Source organism: Oncorhynchus gorbuscha, linkage group LG11 (assembly GCF_021184085.1).
Source record: "Oncorhynchus gorbuscha isolate QuinsamMale2020 ecotype Even-year linkage group LG11, OgorEven_v1.0, whole genome shotgun sequence".
In the NCBI taxonomy this organism is placed as follows: domain Eukaryota; kingdom Metazoa; phylum Chordata; class Actinopteri; order Salmoniformes; family Salmonidae; genus Oncorhynchus; species Oncorhynchus gorbuscha.
Window position 1 is genome coordinate 74,826,774 of NC_060183.1, and position 23,460 is coordinate 74,850,233.

Genomic DNA, 23,460 nt, shown 5'->3' on the forward strand with positions numbered 1-23,460 from the left:
AACATCTGTGACAGTTAACAGTACAGTATATCAAACATTACTGTTTCAACCAACTAGGTAGATCACATCTACCCAGATGGAAGAGCAGGGGAAAACATCTTTAAACTGCTTTGTCAACACAACTTTTCCTTCAAAGGCATATAAAAGATAGAAATGTCCAGACTGAAAAAGAGAAACTGATTTTTTGTTGTTGATCAAAACGCAAAAATTAAAAACATGCAAATTCATTTAAAAACAGAAAGGAAAAAAACTTGGAGAATTTCTAAACTAAAATAAATATATATCTTTCTCCATATTAACTTGCCATTAATATTCTACTCCCTTAATTTACCTAGTTAGAACTACTTTTATTTACATGTTAGTTTTTCTTCGAGTTACAGTGTGAACTAAGGGTTCTGAGTCATGAGAATCTTTGACCAATGCTTTTCTTCATCCATTGTCATGGCTCACAACAATTCAAGACAGATGGAGGGGGTGAGGAAGAAGAAGGGGGGGGGGCTTTGGCTACAAATACAAAGAGGATGAAGAAGTCTCAACATGGCGTGGATACCAGTTGCAGGTGACATGTTTTGGTTTTGGTCTCTTGGATAGAGCACAGTAGTGTCAAGTTTCTGCTAAATAATGACATTGAGAGGATGTTACAGTATCACGCTCATCACACATCAATAAAAAAAAAGATGAACGCACCTTATTTGGTTGTGACATATCGATAACAAGTTTTATTGTATTTTTACGTGACATCAACGACAAAGAGCCCGGTTGGATTGATAAATCTTTTCTAATTCATATATTTAAATATAAAATGTAGAGTAACCCGTGTTTTTGTTTGTAACATTGTCGCTTTGTAACAATAACTGAGGGTTGAGTGCTTTACACACCAGTACACAGAACAGATCTTGGTTAGTAAGATTGTACCATCTGTCATCTAAAAAGATGTACAATCCCCCACCCATTAAAAGAAGAAGAAAAGAAAGAAGATCATGACATGCTTTGCACATTTGAGAGATATTTTTATACAGTGTGTGTGTGTATATACACACACACACACACACACACACACATAGGAGAGAGATTATATATATATATATTCATTCATTCATTCATAATCACATGGCGTAGTCATGGTCTAGATAACGAACACAGCATGGGGAGATGCAGTCGTGTGGGTGGTAATGGTACAATGAACCTGAACTGCAGAGCACACTGCATGTGGATTTCCATGTGGGACTGAAATCTAAAAAACCTGTAGCTTGTAGCAAAAACTCAACATGGCAGTAGTTGAAAATAAAAGCAACAGAAAGAGACCATCCCTTCATCAACTCCCACTTTAGTGTTAATCAGATTTACATTCAACTGACCCAAGCCTCCGCCCCCCCCAAAAAACGAATTGCATAAAATGATGACAACTAGGTAAGAGCGGGGCAATGACGTGGTTGGCCTTTATGACTACAGTTTTTACTCTCCCGGAACAATGGCAAAGTGGGCCGACAATAGGTTTAAGGACCAGCCTAAATAGTCCAAAAATTAACTGAGGGACAGTGGAACCTTTCAAATAAACCAGGTATGGGCTTTTATAACAAGTATTGATTACAGCGCATCTGCATAGAAGCATGTATCAGTTCCCTCTTGAAACATGCTAATCCATAGCTTTTACCTACAATTTCCCCTCTTTTGAACACAGAACTAACTCAAACTCTGAACAAAGACACTCAGCAAAGTTAAGGCAACGTCTTCATTCGGTTGTAAAGGCTAGACCGGTTACTTTGTAGTCACTCCAATGAGGGGGACCTGAGGGGCAGAGTCCTAACTTGAGATATGAATTAACCAACTCAGACTTTGAAGTCTCCTCTAGACATCAATACACAAATTTAACAAAAAAGTTTGAGTAAAATTGGAGCGTCTCAAATTAGGATTCAGCCCATAGATTCCACTATGAGGACAGAAGTCAATGAGGGGAACCTACTCAAATCCAACGGGGACGTGGACTAGGAACTCAGCCGAGGGTTTTGCTGCTTTTGGTTGAAACACTTGTTCGCGTTAGCAGCTTTTGAGAGACAACTGGCATGATGAGGCTAATCCGAAGCTAAACCCACTTCTAGTCATTTCTGACAGCATGGTAGTAAGACCCCTGGGACCTTCCAAGTGTAGACCTGCAGATATCTTTCTGTTAAGAGACCATTCTTGGGCACCAACCAAATCAACTTTCAGAGTTGAAGTTGATTGCGTCTACTATAAAGTAGGTAGAGGGTACTGCACTAAGAACACCGTTTCATTTCCACAGCTTAAAAGGAAGACAAAATACAAATGTGGAGTCAAATTAAATCCGAGGTCAGAAAACAATAGGAAAGCGTTTAGGGAGGAGAAATAAAGACTAGAAAGATTTTTGTTCCATCAAGTGGAGAGTCTTTGCTAACCTCCTACAATCCACTCGCATAAAAACATTCCTCAAAAACAACAAAACATTTAAAACTCTATAACAAAATAACTTATCCATCTATATTCTTCATACCATTCAATCTGGGTAGATCTATTCATAATTTAATTCCTTTGATTCCAACTGGAAGGCACATCCATAAGGCTATAAAAGGAGTAGCAAAGCATTCAGTATGGTTCTCTCCAACACAAGAAAAGGAAAAATTAGAGGGTGATTATTGCTGCTTTGAAAAAAGCAAAAATTATCTAACTTAAAAACGTGACATCGAGAAGAATCTGAATAATAACAATAATGATAATAACATTGTGTGAATCACATGAACAGATGCTTTCAAGCCAGAGGAAATCAATGAGTAAATTAAAATTGTTCACTTCTTTCGTGTGCTGTGTACAATTTGAAAAGAGTAGTGCGGACCCCCCCCACCCCCGACAGACCCCCCCCCCCCCCCCTTTCACATAAGAGGCTGGACCTCCAGAGCAACACCATATCCTTTATTATCATCATTATTATCAATGGCTACGGTTTCTACCTTCATTGGAGTGTGTGTGTGTCTCTTAGGGCACTGGGATAGGAGGTGTGGGCGGTCCCAGAGGCGGCGTGTGTGTGATTTTTAAGAGTAGAAGGTGAGGACGCTCTGGTGGTTGCCTCGTACCAGGAGGAGGGGAGGCAGGTCCTTGGACAGAGTCTCCAACCAGGACATGTAGAGAGCACTGGATACGGCTCCCTTTCTGGCCAGGGGCATGCTCCTGGAAGAGAGATATTAAGAAGTCATACAGTGTCCTTGGCAAAAGGCAAAAGAAAAAGTATAACCTATTGAGAGAAATACCTGGCGGGGGATTTGGGATTGGGTGTATGTCCACGAAAGCATAGTTTAAATTCACCCTAGGACTGATGGACCATCACTACTGTTATCTCACCGATACGGTCCCACTTCCTGGGCAGTTACATAGAGACATCTTCACATAGGCTGACTGGTAATCATAATATAATAATAATAATAATATATGCCATTTAGCAGACGCTTTTATCCAAAGCGACTTACAGTCATGTGTGCATACATTCTACGTATGGGTGGTCCCGGGAATCGAACCCACTACCCTGGCGTTACAAGCGCCATGCTCTACCAACTGAGCTACAGAAGGACCAGCTGCACCATCCAATCCCACTTGGATTTTATTGCATTAGTCTGGGTTTCCCTTCAGATCGCACTATCCATTTCAGACCCTCTCAACCTCGTGCCTCATCCGTGGATCAGCACAAACTCAATCCCACTCGCCTACTTCAATGAAGTGCATTATGACCAACAGACAGCATTGACACATCCTATTCCAAACATCCATTAATGAGACACAAAATGGAGTTCCACTGACACGGAGGACAATGGGCTCCTTCATTATAGTGGTATCAGTACAGTATCAGTGGTGTTGTGAATAGGATAGCAGGGACTGAAGCAAAGCCTAGCCAGTTGTGGAGAGAGAATGCAAAGGCAATTAACCCACAGCCCTACTGAAAGAGTGTGTGGGCTGTCGTCTGTGCACGCGCGGACTGTCGACTATAGGCTGTGTGTGTGTGTGGACTATAGTCTGTGTGTGTGTGTGGTCTGTCTGTGTGTGTGTGTGTGTGTGTGTGTGTGTGTGTGTGTGTGTGTGTGTGTGTGTGTGTGTGTGTGTGTGTGTGTGTGTGTGTGTGTGTGTGTGTGTGTGTGTGTGTGTGTGGACTATAGTCTGTGTGTGTGTACTATGGTCTGTGTATCTGCGTGTGTGTGGACTATGGTCTGTGTATCTGCGTGTGTGTGGACTATGGTCTGTGTATCTGCGTGTGTGTGGACTATGGTCTGTGTATCTGCGTGTGTGTGGACTATGGTCTGTGTGGACTATGGTCTGTGTGGACTATGGTCTGTGTGGACTATGGTCTGTGTGGACTATGGTCTGTGTGGACTATGGTCTGTGTGGACTATGGTCTGTGTGGACTATGGTCTGTGTGGACTATGGTCTGTGTATCTGTGTGGACTATGGTCTGTGTGGACTATGGTCTGTGTGGACTATGGTCTGTGTGGACTATGGTCTGTGTGGACTATGGTCTGTGTGGACTATGGTCTGTGTGGACTATGGTCTGTGTGGACTATGGTCTGTGTGGACTATGGTCTGTGTGGACTATGGTCTGTGTGGACTATGGTCTGTGTGGACTATGGTCTGTGTGGACTATGGTCTGTGTGGACTATGGTCTGTGTGGACTATGGTCTGTGTGGACTATGGTCTGTGTGGACTATGGTCTGTGTGGACTATGGTCTGTGTCCATAGGAGAGGGAAGGATTAGTGAGGAAGCAGTGGGAGAATGAAATGAGGATGAGAGGAAAATGGAGGGTAAATATAGCAGAGAGAGAAGAGGATGAAGAATGGATTGAGAAAGAAAGGTGTGTGAGCAACAGAGATCAAAGGTGAAAGTTAAGTGGCAGAGAAGTGGGAAAAATGGAGGTAAGGAGAGGCCAGATGAGAGAAGGGGAGACCTGGGGGTGGGTGACAGAAGGAGAATGATTATGGGAGGGCTGCTGGAGTCTCAGTTTACTGGACAGCCAGCTGATCCACTTCGCGCCCATTATTGACAGACACGAGGCCTCCTCCACATCTTCACACTGCCGGTGGTTGCCAGAGGTCAAAGCCATAATGCCGCACACAGGCAAGTTGCAACACACATGAATAAATGCGCTTACATGACAATGAGGTTGGCTGTGCTCGAGTGCTCCTTCAGCAGTTCGTTCAGTCTGATCTGACGATTAGTCTGAGAACAATCAAAACAAAAATACAGGTTAAGTTGTATACACAGGCATTGGGTTACGAGATTACCATCTAAGACTGCAGCCACACTTGGCTGTAAAATAGGCAGATACCAGAGCACATTCCTTCCCATATAGCTCGTAAAATACATTGGGCACAATACAAAACTCATCATCGGCTTGGTTCCATTTAGTCTCCTAGCATCCTACAGTTAGCCCCTACCACTCCATGTTCACAGATCTGAAAGGACTGGATAGGAATAAGTGATATGGTGATGGCTAGTGGTTAGACTCACCTTGGCCCTGTAGAGCTCCAGCTCGTTGTCTGTGATCCTCCAGGGCTCGCTGGCCTTCAGTGCCTCTGCTGTATCCTGCTCCATGTCGTCCTCCTTCAGCCGGTACGGCTCAATCATCTCCTCAAAGGCAGTCACACTTAAACACCACAGGGGATCAAAGGTTGTTAAACCACAACACACACAGTCAAAAGTTTAGACACACCTACTCATTCAAGAATCTCTTTATTTGTACTAGTTTCTCCATTGTAGAATAATATTGAAGACATCAAAACTAAGAAATAATACATGGAATCAAAAAAGTGTTAAATCAAAATATATTTTATATTTGAGATTCTTTAAAGTAGCCACCCCTTGCCTTGATGAAAGCTTTGCGCACACTTGTTATTCTCTCAACCAGCTTCACTTGGAATGCTTTTCCAACAGTCTTGGAGGAGTTCCCACATATGCTGAATACTTGTTGGCTGCTTTTCCTTCATTCTGCAGTCCAAATCATCCCAAACCATCTCAATTGGGTTGAGGTCAGGTGATTGTGGAGACCAGGTCATCTCATGCAGCTCCATCACTTTCCTTCTTGGTCAAATAGCCCTGACACAGCCTGGAGGTGTGTTGGGTCATTGTCCTGTTGAAAAATACATGACAGTCCCACTAAGAGCAAACCAGATGGGATGGCGTATCGCTGCAGAATGCTGTGGTAGCGATGCTGGTTACGTGTGCCTTGAATTCGAAATAAATCACAGCAAAAGCACCCCCACACAATCAGACCCCCTCCTCCATGCTTCATAGTTGGAACTACACATGCGAATATCATACGTTCAGTTACTCTGCGTCTCACAAAGACACAGCGGTTGGAACCCAAAATCTCAAATTTGGACTCATCAGACCGAAAGGATAGATTTCCACCGGTCCAGGCAAGTCTTCTTATTGGTGTTTTTTTGGCCAGCAACTCAACCATGAAGGCCTGATTCACACAGTCTCCTCTGAACAGATGTTGAGATGTGTCTGTTACTTGAACTCTGTGAAACATTTATTTGGGCTGTCATTTCTGAGGCTGGTAACTCTAATGAACTCATCCTCTGCAGCAGAGGTAACTCGACCTTTTCCTGTGGCGGTCCTCATGAGAGCCAGTTTCATCATAGCGGTTGATGGTTTTTGTGACTGCACATTTTCTGGATTGACTGACCTTCATGTCTTAAAGTAATGATGGACTGTCATTTATCTTTGCCTATTTGAGCTGTTCTTGACATAATATGGACTTGGTCTTTTACCAAATAGGGCTTTCTTCTGTATTCCACCCTTTGGCTCAAACGCATTAAGGAAGGAAAGAAATTCCACAAATGAACTTTTAACAAGGCACACCTGTTAACTGAAATGCATTCCAAAGTTGTCATCAAGGCAAAGGGTGGATACTTTGAAGAATATAAAATATATTTTGATATGTTTAACACTTTTTTGGTTACTACATGATTCCATGTGTTATTTCATAGTTTGTGTTTTCACTATTATTCTACAATGTAGAAAATAGCAAAAATAAAGAAAAACCCTTGAATGAGTAGGTGTGTCCAAACTTTTGACTGGTACTGTACACAGCGCAGTAATACGTTTCATTCAAAATATGTTTTAATTCAAATTACCGCTGCTGTATATTACTATGCACAATAATCTGTTTTCAACTTGTGGAAAACATTGCAGCTTGCAGTTTACATTTATCCTATTATCCTATTATTCATATTAGTGATTGTCAATAAAAGGTTTCCTGTAAGTATTTAAGTGCTTGTAGACTTGTTGACTCCCAGCTCTAAGAACACAGTCTACTTAGTTACTTCACTTTCTTTTTACATACATTTTGCAATGACATTTCAAATAAGAACAAATGTGTCAAATTAAAATAGACATTTAAAAAAGAAACAGTGGCCAACCCCCACCCACCCGACAATCTGAGATCTGTCAAAAGGGAGATTCAATCATAAGAGAAAAACAACATACTTCTCTTTTTTGGGCTTGGTGTTGATGTCTCCCAGTACATTGATGTCGGAGAAGTCGATCCTGAACTTGCTGAGAAGTGTGGCCATCCTGAGGAGGAACAAATGCCTGATCAAACACTGAAAAGCCGCTTACATCCAGAAGCTTTAGAGGGACTGCAAACACAAGCCACCGAGGGCACGAAGAAGCCATTTGGAAGGATCACAGCAAACAGGTGCAAGCTGTAGTTTATATTTTGTAGGGGGAAAAGCCGCTGTAGCTGTTGAGAGGCTCTCTCTTTATGACAGTCATTTCCCTCGGCTTTCTTCTTCAAAAGATAGGGATAACGTCTCCTCAAAACATCTTCATCGTCGGCACACGGCGACTACAAACATGGAATGTCTGCATGTGAACTGCAACTTCTCTTCTTTTTTTGTCAAAGGACTTTCATATCAAAGGATACTGGAATCCTCAATGACATGGAGAGTTTGGATGGGATATTAATTGCAATAAAGAGGTCCAAGTATTGAACAAATGAAGTTCAAGAAAGATGGCTAGCCAGTAGTGAAACTATGTTCAAATCAGCCAGGAAATGCCTGGTCCTGGTTTTATCAAATGCCTGGTCCTGGTTTTATCAAATGCCTGGTCCTGGTTTTATCAAATGCCTGGTCCTGGTTTTATCAAATGCCTGGTCCTGGTTTTATCAAATGCCTGGTCCTGGTTTTATCAAATGTCTGGTCCTGGTTTTCAAGTACTAATAAACACAGTAGATAAATGAGTTGTGGCACATGCTAAGATAAAAGGCTTGGGTTGCCAACAAAAGGGAGGCAGCTGTGTGGCGACAATAACAGCGAGGGACATTTTGGACAATAATACTACTGCCATGTGGGTTTGTAATACGCAGAACACAGACAGAGAGACAAGGAGAAAGAGACAGAGACCCTAACTGCTTATGTGACGCGAATGCCACAGACGACGATAAAGAGTTTATATAAAAACACATGCAGATTTAATGTGATGATGCAACAGCGTGTGTTTAATCCCATAGGGCTGTGCCCATGCCAGGCAGTGTTTTTGGAAGGCGATCCCTGGCACCATTAACACACGGATATAATTCAGCAGTTTTAGTTTCAGCAGACTTAAATCTAGGCCATAAAAGAAAAATGAATAATTCAATTTCTCCCATTATGTATGTAGCATTAGGTGTTAAATCTTTTTTTTGAACCTTTATTTAACTGGTTTTCCTCAGAATTTAACCTAAAGGTTATTTGTGTGTTTTCTTGTCATTGTATTCCCGCATTAGCCTATGTCAGCAATCTAGCCATGAAGTTAAATGCAGCATTCAGTTATCTCAAGTACTTTCAACACATTGGCATAGGTAGAATAGATCTACAGCAACTAGGACTTTCAACTCACGCTCTGCGGTCGTGGTCAATCCTGTTGATCTTGCCTCCGATGAAGACGCGGATCTTGCAGTCATTCCACTTCTTCTTGTTGGTGAGCAGATAGGGGATGAGCAGGGTGAGGCCTGGCAGAGTCACGAGAAAGAGTCATTCACCATCTCTTTGTGGGGCCATGCTGTGGTTTGTTCTTGCTGATGTGCAGAGTTGGGATATCTCTAGTCTAAGGTCTAGGTTTCTAGTGTCCTCGGAGCTGCAAGGCCCATTTCGGTCCCCATTTCTCAGCCACAAATTGTTGATAACATGTAAACTATATTTAGTCGCCAATGTTTATTGAAAACATATACATTTGTACAGAGAGCATTTGTTGTCTCTAAAATAGATTGTTACTGTTGTTGGTTAGTCGTATTTTTTTGCCATAATAGCATTGACATGAAATCAGTCAAAACAAGACCTGGTTTAAAGAACCAGATGAAACGAGCCACCTACGATTCCCTACATGGCAGCTTCTTGTCATTGTTGCTATCTGGCCATCCGGAATCATAACAGCGTGCACATTGTTTGTGACATTGTCAGCTAACCAATCTATAGCCTTAAGTGTTTCCCTGCGTCCCAATGATCTACTCTTTCTCCTGAAGTGCGCATTCTTCCCAACACATCCAAAAGCATTGGGTTAGTGTGAGCATGGGCTAGAGCAGTGTTTCTCAATCCAGGTCCCGGGGACCCAAAGGGGGGCACATTTTAGTTATTGCCTTAGCATTAACACACCTGATTCAAATCATCAAACATGATGAGTTGATCATTTGAATCAGCTGTGTAGTGCTAGGGCAAAATGAACCAGGTTTGAGAAACACTTGGTTAGACTGTCTCCACCATACTTCTATACAAATCATTATCTTTTAAAAGGGAGGACATGGAGTGTTTGTCAACTTAAAACTGGGGTATCAAAGCTGCTCTGTAACAGAAACGCAGTAAGTAATCATATAGCACCCCCTTGTGTTCTGGAGGACCAGACTTAACTCACCACCGTCGTCAAAGAGCCACCACACGTCCACGGTGCCTTTGCCTTGTTTCCTCTTAAACAGCTGACTGGCGTCCAGGAGCCTCTGGTCGGCCACGTTCAACGTCTGGGGGCTTTTCTCTGTGGGGCCCAAAAACTGCTATGTCAGACACTAAGATCAAGACAGGACAGGAAGCTGCTGACTTAGGGAGATGACTTCGGTAAGAATTCTTCTCTGTGTGTGACTCAGACTGGGCCCGCAATCATAAAGTCTCTAGGATCAGTTTTGGCTTTCAGATCATAATGAACCAGATTATACAGACCAGAGGGATCTGATCCTAAATCAGCACGGTCTCCTAGTTTATATATATTTTTTGCCCTGGTCCCAGATATGTTGTTTGTGTGATATTGCCAACTCCTAAGGTCATTAGCAAGACCTGGGATCAGGATATGTGTGATAGAAATCAAAGGAAGTGGGATCTTATGTGTATTTTATCTAACAGTCACAGTATAATGGAAACCTTCTCTGAAGTGGGCTCAGTGGAATGTAAACTGTGTGCCGTCAGTGAGTGTCTATTGTAACATTCCTTCCTCTGCTCTCTGTCTTGGTCTGTGTCTGTCTGTCTGGGACTTGGATAAGTAGACAGTAGTTATAAAACAGATGTACCTGAAAAGCACATGACAAATACACACAGAATAGAGGGGCCGAGAGAGAGAATAGAGGGGCCGAGAGAGAGAATAGAGGGGCCGAGAGAGAGAGAATAGAGGGGCCGAGAGAGAGAATAGAGGGGCAGAGAGAGAGAGAATAGAGGGGCAGAGAGAGAGAATAGAGGGGCAGAGAGAGAGAATAGAGGGGCAGAGAGAGAGAATAGAGGGGCAGAGAGAGAGAATAGAGGGGCAGAGAGAGAGAATAGAGGGGCAGAGAGAGAGAATAGAGGGGCAGAGAGAGAGAATAGAGGGGCAGGTAGAGGGGTAGAGAGAGAGAATAGAGGGGTAGAGAGAGAGAATAGAGGGGTAGAGAGAGAGAATAGAGGGGTAGAGAGAGAGAATAGAGGGGTAGAGAGAGAGAATAGAGGGGCAGAGAGAGAGAATAGAGGGGCAGAGAGAGAGAATAGAGGGGCAGATAGAGGTAGGAAAAGGGGGAGAGGAGGAAATAAGCAGACAAACCCCAACAGAAACAGACATGCCTGCCAGAAAGGAAGGGAGAGAGACAATGACAAAGTACTGAAGAGAGTGTCATCTCCTCAGAAAGAGAAGAAACAGGCACTAAAGACCGACAGGAAGTCCAGCAAAGAAAGGATTTAGAGGAAATACAACGTCAGAGCAGACACACACGACGGCACTTCAGGGACTGCGCTAGAGCTACAGGAAGCCGGAGTGAGTTAGGAGTGGAAAGACAGGAGAAAATAAACATACAGGTTATTCCCAGAGCAGCCGGCCCTAACCGAGCCAGGGCAGCCGGCCCTGACCCAGAGCCAGGGCAGCTGGCCCTAACCCAGGGCAGCTGGCCCTAACCCAGGGCAGCTGGCCCTAACCCAGGGCAGCTGGCCCTAACCCAGAGCCAGAGCAGCTAGCCCTAACCCAGAGCCAGAGCAGCTAGCCCTAACCCAGGGCAGCTGGCCCTAACCCAGAGCCAGAGCAGCTAGCCCTAACCCAGAGCAGCTGGCCCTAACCCAGAGCAGCTAGCCCTAACCCAGAGCAGCTGGCCCTAACCCAGAGCAGCTGGCCCTAACCCAGACCCAGGGCAGCTGGCCCTAACCCAGAGCAGCTGGCCCTAACCCAGAGCAGCTGGCCCTAACCCAGAGCAGCTGGCCCTAACCCAGAGCAGCTGGCCCTAACCCAGAGCAGCTGGCCCTAACCCAGAGCAGCTGGCCCTAACCCAGAGCAGCTGGCCCTAACCCAGAGCAGCTGGCCCTAACCCAGAGCAGCTAGCCCTAACCTAGAGCAGCTGGCCCTAACCCAGAGCAGCTGGCCCTAACCCAGAGCAGCTGGCCCTAACCCAGAGCAGCTGGCCCTAACCCAGAGCAGCTAGCCCTAACCCAGAGCAGCTAGCCCTAACCCAGAGCAGCTAGCCCTAACCCAGAGCAGCTAGCCCTAACCCAGACCCAGGGCAGCTAGCCCTAACCCAGACCCAGGGCAGCTAGCCCTAACCCAGACCCAGGGCAGCTAGCCCTAACCCAGACCCAGAGCAGCTAGCCCTAACCCAGACCCAGGGCAGCTAGCCCTAACCCAGAGCCAGGGCAGCTAGCCCTAACCCAGAGCCAGGGCAGCTGGCTAGGCAGGAAAGACTAACCCTAGATGACAGAGGAAGACGGCAACAAAGGGTGACAGAGTTTGCGCATGAGTGTAAGAGCAATAGAAACAGAAAAGAAAAGAAAACCAAACTCAACCAGGTTCCACGGTTCGAAAGCACATGACTGAGAGTAAGAGAAAGAGAATTACAATAAGGCAACATGACAGGAAGACAATGTGTGAGGGAAGGGAAAGGGGGATACAGTCAGTTGTACAACTGAAGTGTGTCTTCCACATTTAACCCAACCCCTCTGAATCAGAGTGTGGGAACGTGCGAGTGAGCAGGTGTGAGTACGAGTGGGTGCATGTGCGCGGGTGGTGGGTACGTGTGCGCGGGTGGTGGGTATGTGTGCGCGGGTGGTGGGTATGTGTGTGTATGTGTGGTGGGTATATGTGTGTGTGTGGTGGGTATATGTGTGTGTATGTGTGGTGGGTATGTGTGTGTATGTGTGGTGGGTATGTGTGTGTATGTGTGGTGGGTATGTGTGTGTGTGTGTGTGGTGTGTGTGTGAGTATGTGTGTGTGGTGTGTGTGTGTGGTGTGTGGTGTGTGGTGTGTGGTGTGTGGTGTGTGGTGTGTGGTGTGTGGTGTGTGGTGTGTGGTGTGTGTGTGTGTGTGTAAGCACGTGTGAAACAAGAGAAAAGGAAAGGTAAAGAAACTCAATAAGGTGGACTGCCTGCCTTTTCTCAACAGCGGCTTCCTTGCGGCTTTGCGCTCATCATCGTCACCTGGATCATGGAGGGAGAGAGAACATGAAAAAATGATACAGAAATTAAGAACGGAAGGGTTAATGTTTTTGTTGCTGTCGCCATGATGGAAACCCATACGTCAACAGCCCCACTGGGTGTGTTGGGGGGGGGGGGGGGGCTACGTCAGTTGATCCCTGCGCCAAACAGAATGGAATGGACCCCAATGGAAAAGGCATCAGTGGTAACACCAACTGTTGGAGTCTCTCGGGGAAGGAACTTCCAACCCCGGCAATGGTTAGAGATCCTGGAGTCAGACAACTCCACTACTGGCTTAGTAGTGGACGAGCACTTTGAGAGTTTTAAGACATTGGTTTAGATGTTTGACTCCTTTGAAAGCTACTGGAATAGTCTAAAGACAGATTTGTGTAACCAGTGTTTCTAGCCAGGACCCACTCTTTAGTCTTTAAAGGAGGGAAAAATCATTTTCTGCCACTTCAACCATTTCAGAAACACTGCTTTACAACAACAGTTTAAATAACTTGGTCTAAATCACAATTTGGGGGAGGTTCTCTGGTAGTGTCAAAATTGAGAAAGTAATGTACGCAAGTAATCTGAGAAAAATAATGAAGGTTCCGGCATTAGAATTGCTTACTGCTAAGACGATTATAGATTTGACATTAATCTTCAACTAGCTGTTTTCGTCACTTGGCACTGAAAGTTCACCATGTAGTACAAACATGTACCTTACTTTTAAGTAGTCAACTGGCATGCACACAAACAACCTCTCCATCAAACAAGTGCACATTAAAGTACACACGCACACACGCACACACGCACACACGTCAGGGTAACATTAGAAAACCCACACAAACACACAGCTTCAGATGCTCTTCATTATTTACTGTGGGAGGGAATTGAGTGAATCGTGAGAAATGTCACTTCCTCTGTCACTGCACAGGATCAGGGACATGATATTCCCTATGGGAGGAAATAGAATTAAACTGACGTTCCCAGCCTGTCCATGCTGCACTGTGGGAACAGTTTCCCTGTTTGTTTGGTCATAGTTTGAGGAAAACACACATTTTAGTGAAGCAATGTGTGTGTGTATTTGGGTTTGTGTGTGTGCATATGCGTCTAAGTGCATGAGATGTTTGTGTGCATGTGTGTGCGTACACATACGTGTGTGTAAACAAGGACAGACACACACACACACACACACACACACACACACACACACACACACACACACACTGCAGTGAAGCCATCTGTGGGCTGTGGACTAACAAACTGGCCCCAGTGGGAAGGCTGGGGGTCACGGGGTCAGAGGCCACTTCCTCTCTGAGTCGGGCGACTTACAGGGCCGCCCACTCAGTGTATCCTAGTGACTGGCTGGCGAGATATAAGGGAGGTCTTTGAGAGATCTAGGGGGGATAGGGCGTGTGGCGATAAGAATTCTGAAAGCAGTTTACATGCTGACCTCTTTCTCAAGCACGTTCACATTGTGATTTCACAAGAAACCTAGTTCACTTTGGCAGAGTATCAGACCATCGAATGTCATCACAAAACGCCTATGTTTCCATACATGCTAACGTGAAGTTATGGACAATTAGGTTGAGTAAGAGAGGTGAACCAACCTTTTCTTCCTGTCTCAGGACCTCAATTAGCTGAAGCAGGCGTGTGCGCAACACCACTGGTGTAGAATCTAAGTAAAAAGGCACTCGACACGCGTTCCTGTTTATGTGGGATACTTTAGAATGACGCCTGTAATGGGAAATATGATGAATTACTTTCCTGTATTTGAGCCTATAATTATCTGCTGAGACTAACTACCTTTGAGCTGCTTAACTGCCAGTATCAAATGTCTGCCAGTGTTGAGCCGAGGACACACTGACAATGTATCTGTGACACTGTGATTCTGTAGCAGCTGATGTTGTGACTTCTGTCGGTGCTGTGTGATTAATATCAGAGAAGACTCTGCTTCAACAGGGAGGCGTCTCCCCGTTGCAACTTGTAATAAACCGGATCGGTTTTTGATTGACATTATCAACGACTGCGCTCCTTTTGGTTCACCTGGAAATTCCCATTACAACTCCTGACCTTTCTGGATGGCTGGGCTGTTCTGGACGCTGGTGGCTTTGGACGAGGGCTTGGATGAGTCTCCGTCAGAGTCCTTCATGTCGATGGACACCACCACATCCTTCATCCCCGACGTCTTCTCCTGCGACGACAGCAGGTCATCTGCAGAACAACAAAGCTAAACTATTAGCCAACTGAAACTGACATGACCAGAACATCCTGCAAACATGGTGAACAAATTACCTGCGATGCTAAACTATTAGCATAATGCAAACAGAACATCCTGTTAACATTGAAAATAAATGACCTGCAAAGTAGCCCGGGCTTGAGTGGAAAACAACTTGAGCAAGACTCCATTTTGTGTCCACTAAACACAGAAGTAGCCAGTAACTGTTAAAATGTTGGTCATTATCTTGATGATGGGGCTATTTGATGGGTGAAAGGCAAACAGTGTGTTAGAAAATGGCCGGAAAGCCATTTGGGCCAATTAAGGTGAATTTGGGTGGACTTTTGGCTGCGTAACAAGCCAAGTCAGATGACTGGACTGAGGAAGATTAATTCAACTAAAAAGTACAGAGTTAGGAACTGCTTGGTAATATGATACAGCCGCTTCCCACAAACAAGCAAGGACTTGGGCCTAACTTTTCCCTTTAATGCAATTATCTACATGTATTGACTAAGGTTTATTGGTGAAGGAATGGTGCGCGAGTAACACGCCTACTCTTCAACCAAGACATCTTCACAATATGTAGGAAAAAAATGGGTTTCAAATACAGGGGAAAGAAAAAGGTCAACTTTCAGGTGAAGATGAATAAGAAGGTTAACAGAGCGTGACCGCGTGGGACCCAGGTGATCTTCTAGAATCTGCAGTTGGACTGTGTTTGGAAAGCAAATCTAATAAAACATCCATTTGAGTTACTTGTTTAATTAAATCTCTCTCTCCAACTGGTGAGAGCCACATTGAGTTAAAGAATCACACCTCATTTTTGGTTGCTCTCGATTCCCTGTGTAGTTGCAGAACATAGACATGATGCAGAAAAGCACTGGTGCGAAATTCATTTTCTCAATAATAACATAACATTTTACGAGGAAACCAATATGAGACAAGCTGATGTGATTAGTCGTTTGGCAAGGGAGTGTTTTAGTGTGTGTGTGGGTGGGTGGGTAAGAGTATCATGTCATTTGGCAAGGGAGTGTTTTAGTGTGTGTGGGTGGGTAAGAGTATCATGTCATTTGGCAAGGGAGTGTTTTAGTGTGTGTGAGGGTGGGTAAGAGTATCATGTCATTTGGCAAGGGAGTGTTTTAGTGTGTGTGTGGGTGGGTAAGAGTATCATGTCGTTTGGCAAGGGAGTGTTTTAGTGTGTGTGTGTGTGGGTGGGTAAGAGTATCATGTCGTTTGGCAAGGGAGTGTTTTAGTGTGTGTGTGTGTGTGTGTGTGGGTAAGAGTATCATGTCGTTTGGTACAAAAGTGTTACTGTGTGTGTGAGTACACCTTGTTCTGAGATGTGGGACACGTCCAGACCCTCCTTCAGTCTGAGGACCACGGCACCGTACTGATAGTCAAACGCATCACTGAAAGACAAACAGAAATAAACACGCGCTGTTGGCATTTCACAGGAAGCCGCTTGACACAGAACTGGGCCTGGCTCTGTGTATAACACACTACATTAAAACCTGTACTTTTCCACTTGGACAAAACACACTAACCACACTAACGCAAACAAACAAGCTAAGGACTCAGGCCACAATGAATGGTTTCAAAGGACAAAGCGAAATGCCTTACTGGTAGAGGTGGGAACTTCATGATGATGTGAAAACTGGCAGCCAGACTTCACCCAATTAATAATACTTTGATGTCTATAGGTGAAGCTAGCATATATTGAAAACTAAAGAGCACATTCCTATAAGTATTAGAGTAGCTTTTAATATACTGTGGCTGAACCATCTCTAGCTTTCCAATCTAATACAAAAATTCACACACTTTACACCAGGAACTGATTCAACCTAAATCCATAATACCTACATGACTCTGATTAAGTTTATAAATGGAAGTCCAAGCTGTGTGCTTGTTATCTTCACAACCCATCACTTTAAAACAAATTACTTCTCTAATCAGGCATCTTTGTGGACAGCTTTTTGACAAGGTGGCTTGCGAGGCCCCCACTGACTTACTGGATCATCTGGATGTAGGTCTCAACGTTCATCATGTCTCCGTCCTTCCAGTCGTTCTTGAAGCCAATCACCAGAGTGTTGGGCCTCAGACGACCTAGCCCAGCCGCCTTGAGAAAACACAGGTCAGAACAACCTAAAGAAACTACTAAATAAATCACGGTCAGGAGTTTAACCCCCCCCCCCAAGTGACACAGCTATCAAAGGCACTATCAACGACACCAGGGGCGTCGTTCCCAGGCTGTGTCACAACCGGCCGTGATCGGGAGTACCATTGGGCGGCACACAATTCCTCCCCCCCAAGTGACACAGCTATCAAAGGCACTATCAACGGGTTGGGGGGGATCGGGAGTACCATTGGGCGGCACACAATTCATTATAATAACTAATAATTTGTTCTTAACTGACTTGCCTAGTCAAATAAAGGTTAAATAAAATATACATTTCACAGTGCTGCATCAACCAAAAACCAGAACACGCAATCGCTTTCAAGCATAAAAAAAGTCTGGTTGGCAGGCAATCAAAGAGCACCATCGGCATCAGGGTCAATTCAATCTCGATCCATTGCTATCATTAATTCTAGTTTTCAGTGTCAATTGACAATTCCATGGAGTTGAACTGGAGTTCACTCCAATGCTCACTACCGTGGGTTTCAATATATTTTCATGCACTTGAACTTTAGGATAAATAAATGACAACTTTGTATAAGGTCAAAGGCTTGTGTTTCAAGGGCAACTAGAGTAGGGTAGCAGGTAGCCTAGTAGTTAGAGCGCTGGGCCAGTAACTGAAAGGTCGCCCGTTTGAATCCCCAAACCAACAAGGTGAAAAATCTGTCATTCTGCCCTTGAGCAAGGCCGTTAACCACCCACACCTCTCTGTTCCAGTTGGACCTAGTGTCAAATTGATGATAAAAATACCTTTAATTCAAATAGAACTAAAATAACTTCTCACAATTGATGTACTTAAAATTACAGCCCACCTAACTTCTATGGTACACTGCCAATTATTGTAACGTTTGTCTGTTCTCACCTGTAGCAGATACTGGGTGCCCTCCCGAATGTCCTCAGCGAACACGGATGTGTAGAATGCCTTGGTCTCGTTCTTCATCAGCCAGCGCTGGTAACGTGTCTGGTCATTGGACAGCTCTTTGAAGTTGGGCCTTCTGGAGCCCTGTGAACACAAAGAAAATAGAGTCACGCTAAAGGCTAGTAGTATTTAGTGTAGTATTTAGTAACTCTTTAACAAAACAGAACTAGTTCCACCTTGCAGTCAAATCACAGCTGGATATATTTACGGTACCAATTACCGTTAGAAAAGGTTCTCAAGTTGTCCCGAAAAAAGCCCTAATTCAAACAACCACTCTTAAAAGGCCTATCCATGGAGTCTTGCTTATATCTAAAGAGGGGCTTCAGCATAAGAAGCAGCCCTAAGCCAGAAAATGCATTGGCTTGTGTCGTTGTACTTGCTCTTTTTTTGCAATAGAGAGAGTGAGGGTGTGTGTGAGAGAGAGTAAGCAAGCAAGACAAAGAGAGGGCACTATATTCCGCAGTACGCCCAGTGACTTGGAGAGATATCCCGCTCATGGAGCGGCACGCCACATTTTTTCCAACCGCTAAACTAAAAACCGCTCCTCGCTCAAAAAATTAAAAATAAATGCCCCTCTAAAATCACAATTTAACCAACATTATTTTTGTAACTACCTGGATCTACCATTTGGTTTTGAAGTATTGAAACCAAACCACATGATTTGAATTAAAAGTATTTTAATAAACATAAAAAGGTGAATGTCATATTAAACAGCATATAAACACTGTAAATAGGTCAGGAGCCAGACAGGGAGCATAAGGAAGGAAAATGAATTATTTAGGCTATATTATATCAAGGCTATAGCCTACAAAGAAATACATTGTGAAGCATTTTCGAGTGCGACACTAGGCTGGTAGGGACATAAAGCAATCAGCATTTTAAACAACATTTTATTGTATTAAATCATTAGTCTATAAATTACGCATACATGCTGTGACTTACTTAGAATTAAATACAAATTCATCTAAAAATGCCTTATTAGGCTTGGTCTGAATATATTTTTAGAAACACCAGTTTGGCCAGAGTCTGTGGCTTCAGGCTCGTGCCTGGAGAGCAGGCTGGCAGCAGAGAATATCCTCTCCCCTGCTTGCAGAGCTACTGGGAATGCTGAACACCCTTTGTGCCACTGTTGCCAGGCTGGGCAGAGATGCATAGTTGTTTTCTTTCTTTTTCTCTCTATAGGTAGGCCTAAAAGTTCAAAATGTAAAGTTCCTTGAAACTGGGAATATGCAAGCCCTATTGAACTAACATCAATTATGGCCTACTGTATAGATAATATAACAAAAATGAACACAGCTTAAGAGAGACGATTTTGTTGTTTATAAGTACTTTGCTACAATGACACTCTTAGCTAGCTACCCACCTCGTTCCTCTCTGTTAGCATGTGCACCCAGTACACCCATTATGCTTTCAGGATAAGGGTCTTTTCAGATTCTACAATGATTCCTTAGGTTGTGGACACTACATCACCACACTCCCTCTCTTGCTATTGTTCCTCCTCATCTTTGTAAGACACCTTGATTTTCACACCTGTGTGTTTTATCAGTTTATTTATGAAAATATTTTGTAAACTCCATGAGAGTAGCGAAAGTAGCTATAGCAGCACAAGTAAACTACAAATGCATGCTGGGCCACGCATGCTCCGAGCTCGTGAAGTGGGCGCTACTGGAGAGAAGTTGGAGTGGCCAATAAGGCTGACGCTCCAGCCTCTGGGAATCTCCCGCCAGTCACATTTGGCTCCACTGACACTCTGGTGGAGGCAAAATGATTAAGGCCAGAGACCTTTCGCTGCTATTGACAGCAGAGCGTCAGTAAAGTGCCTTTTCACATTGTGGGCACGGCACAGGGACGATTACATCAGCCCAGTCGTCACACTGTCTTATTGGATCGGTCATTTTATTGCCCCCAGGTGAGGGATTTCGATTTACAAAGTAGCTAAAAAATACAAATACAAAAAAACTAAATGGGAGCAATGACTCACTCAACAGGAAATGTGGATTTTAAAAGTGAACAGGGGACTAATAAGAGCAACACAGGAGTCCAGAACAACACAGGAGCCACTGTGTTCGGTTTCCTGTAAAATCGGTTCTAATAGTCTTCATGGGAGTTAATAGAGCACTTAGTCACCTGCAGTCAACAAGAAGTAGTTATGGCATTGCATTGAGATTGTTCATCTATGGCTCAATGTTCATCTATGGCTCAATGGACCCTATGAAACAAGTGGAAAACTATGAAATGGAGCCCACACTGTACCATGGTACAGTTATGGGATGGAGCCAAAATGGCCTCCGGTTGGGCGACGTCTGGTTACTCACCGTGCGAACATGGCCGCAGATCATCAGGCCCACATTCTTGGTGAAAGCGTGGACCAGGTGGAGCAGAGCTGGACGCGAGTTGGGGTAGCCCGTCATCACTAAGCACTGAGGTCTGTTATAAAACAAGATCAAAACGGAGTTAGCATCCATGCACAAATTAACACAAAGATCTAACCCAGGAATAGTAAATCGTCCTTCCGGAGAGCAACTGGCTTTTGGTTCCAAGCCTTTGCTCTGATTCTACATGTTTTGAGGAGCAGCGGATCAGGCGTGATAGACCAGTGCCGAGACAAAAGCAAGCACCCAGTAGCTCTCTAGGTGGGTTGACCAACAGCCACCGTTGGCTTAACCCTTTTGACTGTTTTTTGTTTGTTGCTAGGTCACATGCACATTGTACTTAATGCGTCATCACACACCGTGTCTTCTCATGACCTTGAGAGAAGACGTCGTCATATCCTCGATGAGGAATGAAAACAGACCGAGAGCTCCAGAGTAGCGCACATCAAAGCAAATATGTTAAGCACATGGGATTAGGGGAGCCAGGAAGGGGGAGAAAAGGCCAGGAGTAACATGTTTGAATGCTGACGACAATGTCCTCCCAAATCCATTGGAACACTTCCAGGACAAACGGCGCAGTCCGAACAGCATCCGTAGCGCCTCCTACAGTCCATGTGAGAGCGATTGAACAATAAAGCACAAGGTTGTTGTGTTGTGGCTCGGACAACGTCGACACAATGGTTGCATCGTTTTCTTAAAATTCATCTGGTTTAGCTCTACTGAAGCACTTTTCCTATATCAGTTTCTGAACGAGACCCACTGGGTCCAAACTCCAGGTAAGTTTAATCAAGCATCACTAGAATGATAGTACTAAAACATCACATATCTAGTTAGCTAGATAAAAAGGCTCAATAAACGTGGAATCATTCTAAAAGAGGCCACAGCACAGTAGACCATAGTTGAGAAACGCAGTTCTATACCAATAGCCTAATCCCCATGCTCTCTACCATGGCCTGATAATGACCGATGCTAGGTTTCAGAGAATAGATGGTTTAGTCTAGCTCCTTTGTCCTGAAAATAGATGGTTTAGTTTAGCTCCTTTGTCCTGAGGCGGGGGAGTGTGAAGGATGCCAATCATATGCCATTGTTGTCCCAGGTGTGCAGTTACACAACCCTCTCCAGGGGGGGTGTGTCGTGCCGAGACCAAGAGAGGGCTCTGGCTGCAGCCTGACTCGACAAACAGCAGTTTCCTCCCCCGCTACCCCGTCTGCAGCCTGAGCCTACTGCAGCCTTATCTGATCTATAAGACACAGTGAGCATGCGTTAGGGACGACTCGCCGAGCAGCATCGAACGGTAATTAAGTGAAGGAGTCGTCATTAATCAAATTTGCCAATCAGATACTTTTAGAACTAACAGGGCAACAGCCTTTATGACAATGTGAATGATAGAGATTTCCTGAATACGATACATTTTACCCAGTAAATATTTAACAAGTAACATAATGAAATTTAAAGACTGGGACAGACGCTGGTGTTGAAAATGAGGTGGTTTAGTGACTAAAGAACCTAGCCTTTTGGGCTCACGAGTGAAGCAACGGTCTAAGGCACTGCATCTCAGTACAACAGGTGTCACTGCAGTCCCTGGTTCGAATCCAGGCTGTATCACATCAGGCCGTGATTGGGAGTCCCATATGGCGGCGCACAATTGGCCCAGCGTTGTCCATGTTCGGCCAGGTTAGGCCATCATTGTAAATAAGAATTTGTTCTTAACTGACTTGCCTAGTTAAATAAAGGTTAAATAAAGGTTACATAAAGGTTAGATAAATATGGGCGAGCGCATTGTGAAGACGAGACATACTTTTCCGTTGGTCTAAGAAGTGAAAGTGTGTATATGGGAGTGGGTTCTGTACAGTACCTGAAGTTCTTGATGTGGTCCTCAACACTGCTGAGATGCAGACTGTGGGTCAGGGCCTGGTGGTACGTCAGAGCCTGAGTGGAAGAGCCCCAGTTCACATCTGGAAGACAGGACAAACAGTCACATTCTGGAGTCAGGACCCTGTATGGGTGGCCATTAAGACGGTCAGGCCACTGGAGCAACTTCCATGCAGTGTGGTACTCAGTAGGGATGCTGTGTACGTGTGTGTAGAGCTGTGACTCACCGTGTGAGTGTGTGTGTAAATCTGTGATGGAGAGCATTTGTGTATTAGAGATGTGTGTCAAATTGAGTGTGTGAAGCCATGTGTGTATTTGTGAGTTTATACAAAGCCTCTCTGTAGATGTCTATATTGGTGTCTGGTGCTCTGCTGGGGTTTCTAGCACAGGTCAGGTGTGTTTACCCAGAGGTCCCATATGGGGACCCAGATAGCCATCTGACCCCTGTGGGGACCTCCACAGCCAGGCCAGAGAGGCTGAGCACCAACACAGACGAGGGCATGTAACAGCATGTAGCTGGTCCCCCACCTGCTGCACCCTCCCAGCTCTAGACATTTCAAAAAGGCCCCCATTTAATGTCACACTGCCTTGCGTGGGCGGGTAGCTTAACAGAACGAGCCAGCCCTTTGGCAAATCACCATAGAAACACCGGAGGGAAAGTCTCTTCATGTACTAGATAACATCACAGAAGGAACAAAAAGTTGTTCAGAAATCCATATGCGAATTAACAGACAATCAAAGTTTCCCACAAAAATGTTTGTGAAAATATTTTCTAACCTGCAAATGGAGCCACAAGCAACTCTTAATGCAATATCATATTGTGAAAAGCCAGTTCACTTCAGTTGAATTCAGACAGTTTCCACAACCCTGCGTTTTGCTATAAATACATTTAAACCGTGTTGGCCTGGGCAGCACTGCAGCTGAGGGTGCATAACAAACACCTCATTGTGAGGCAAATGCTTACCACCAAAATACGTATGTGCATCAGCAATAAAATAACTTTAAATATCAATAGTGGGACCTGATTCACATTCTGTGTTCA

General features: G+C 44.5%; 1 protein-coding gene across 3 annotated transcripts in view; it reads right to left on the reverse strand.

Annotated features, from left to right (window-relative positions):
* Nucleotides 1–2,865: 2,865 nt before the first annotated feature.
* slc12a2 (solute carrier family 12 member 2) overlaps nt 2,866–23,460 on the reverse strand; it is a 70,591-nt gene continuing 49,996 nt past the window's right edge. The window contains exons 15-28 of one of the 3 annotated variants that reach the window (XM_046290486.1): nt 22,402–22,501; nt 20,490–20,601; nt 18,118–18,258; nt 17,092–17,198; nt 16,412–16,491; nt 14,941–15,081; nt 12,835–12,882; nt 12,253–12,279; nt 9,887–10,003; nt 8,879–8,990; nt 7,487–7,573; nt 5,504–5,639; nt 5,145–5,212; nt 2,866–3,180 (exon numbers count right to left, since the gene is read on the reverse strand). In XM_046290486.1, coding sequence (XP_046146442.1) covers nt 3,045–3,180; nt 5,145–5,212; nt 5,504–5,639; nt 7,487–7,573; nt 8,879–8,990; nt 9,887–10,003; nt 12,253–12,279; nt 12,835–12,882; nt 14,941–15,081; nt 16,412–16,491; nt 17,092–17,198; nt 18,118–18,258; nt 20,490–20,601; nt 22,402–22,501 — 1,412 coding nt within the window. In that variant the 3' untranslated portion in view covers nt 2,866–3,044. The remainder of the gene's footprint in view (nt 3,181–5,144; nt 5,213–5,503; nt 5,640–7,486; nt 7,574–8,878; nt 8,991–9,886; nt 10,004–12,252; nt 12,280–12,834; nt 12,883–14,940; nt 15,082–16,411; nt 16,492–17,091; nt 17,199–18,117; nt 18,259–20,489; nt 20,602–22,401; nt 22,502–23,460) is intronic. The other 2 variants (XM_046290487.1, XM_046290488.1) reach the window with 2 other exon arrangements.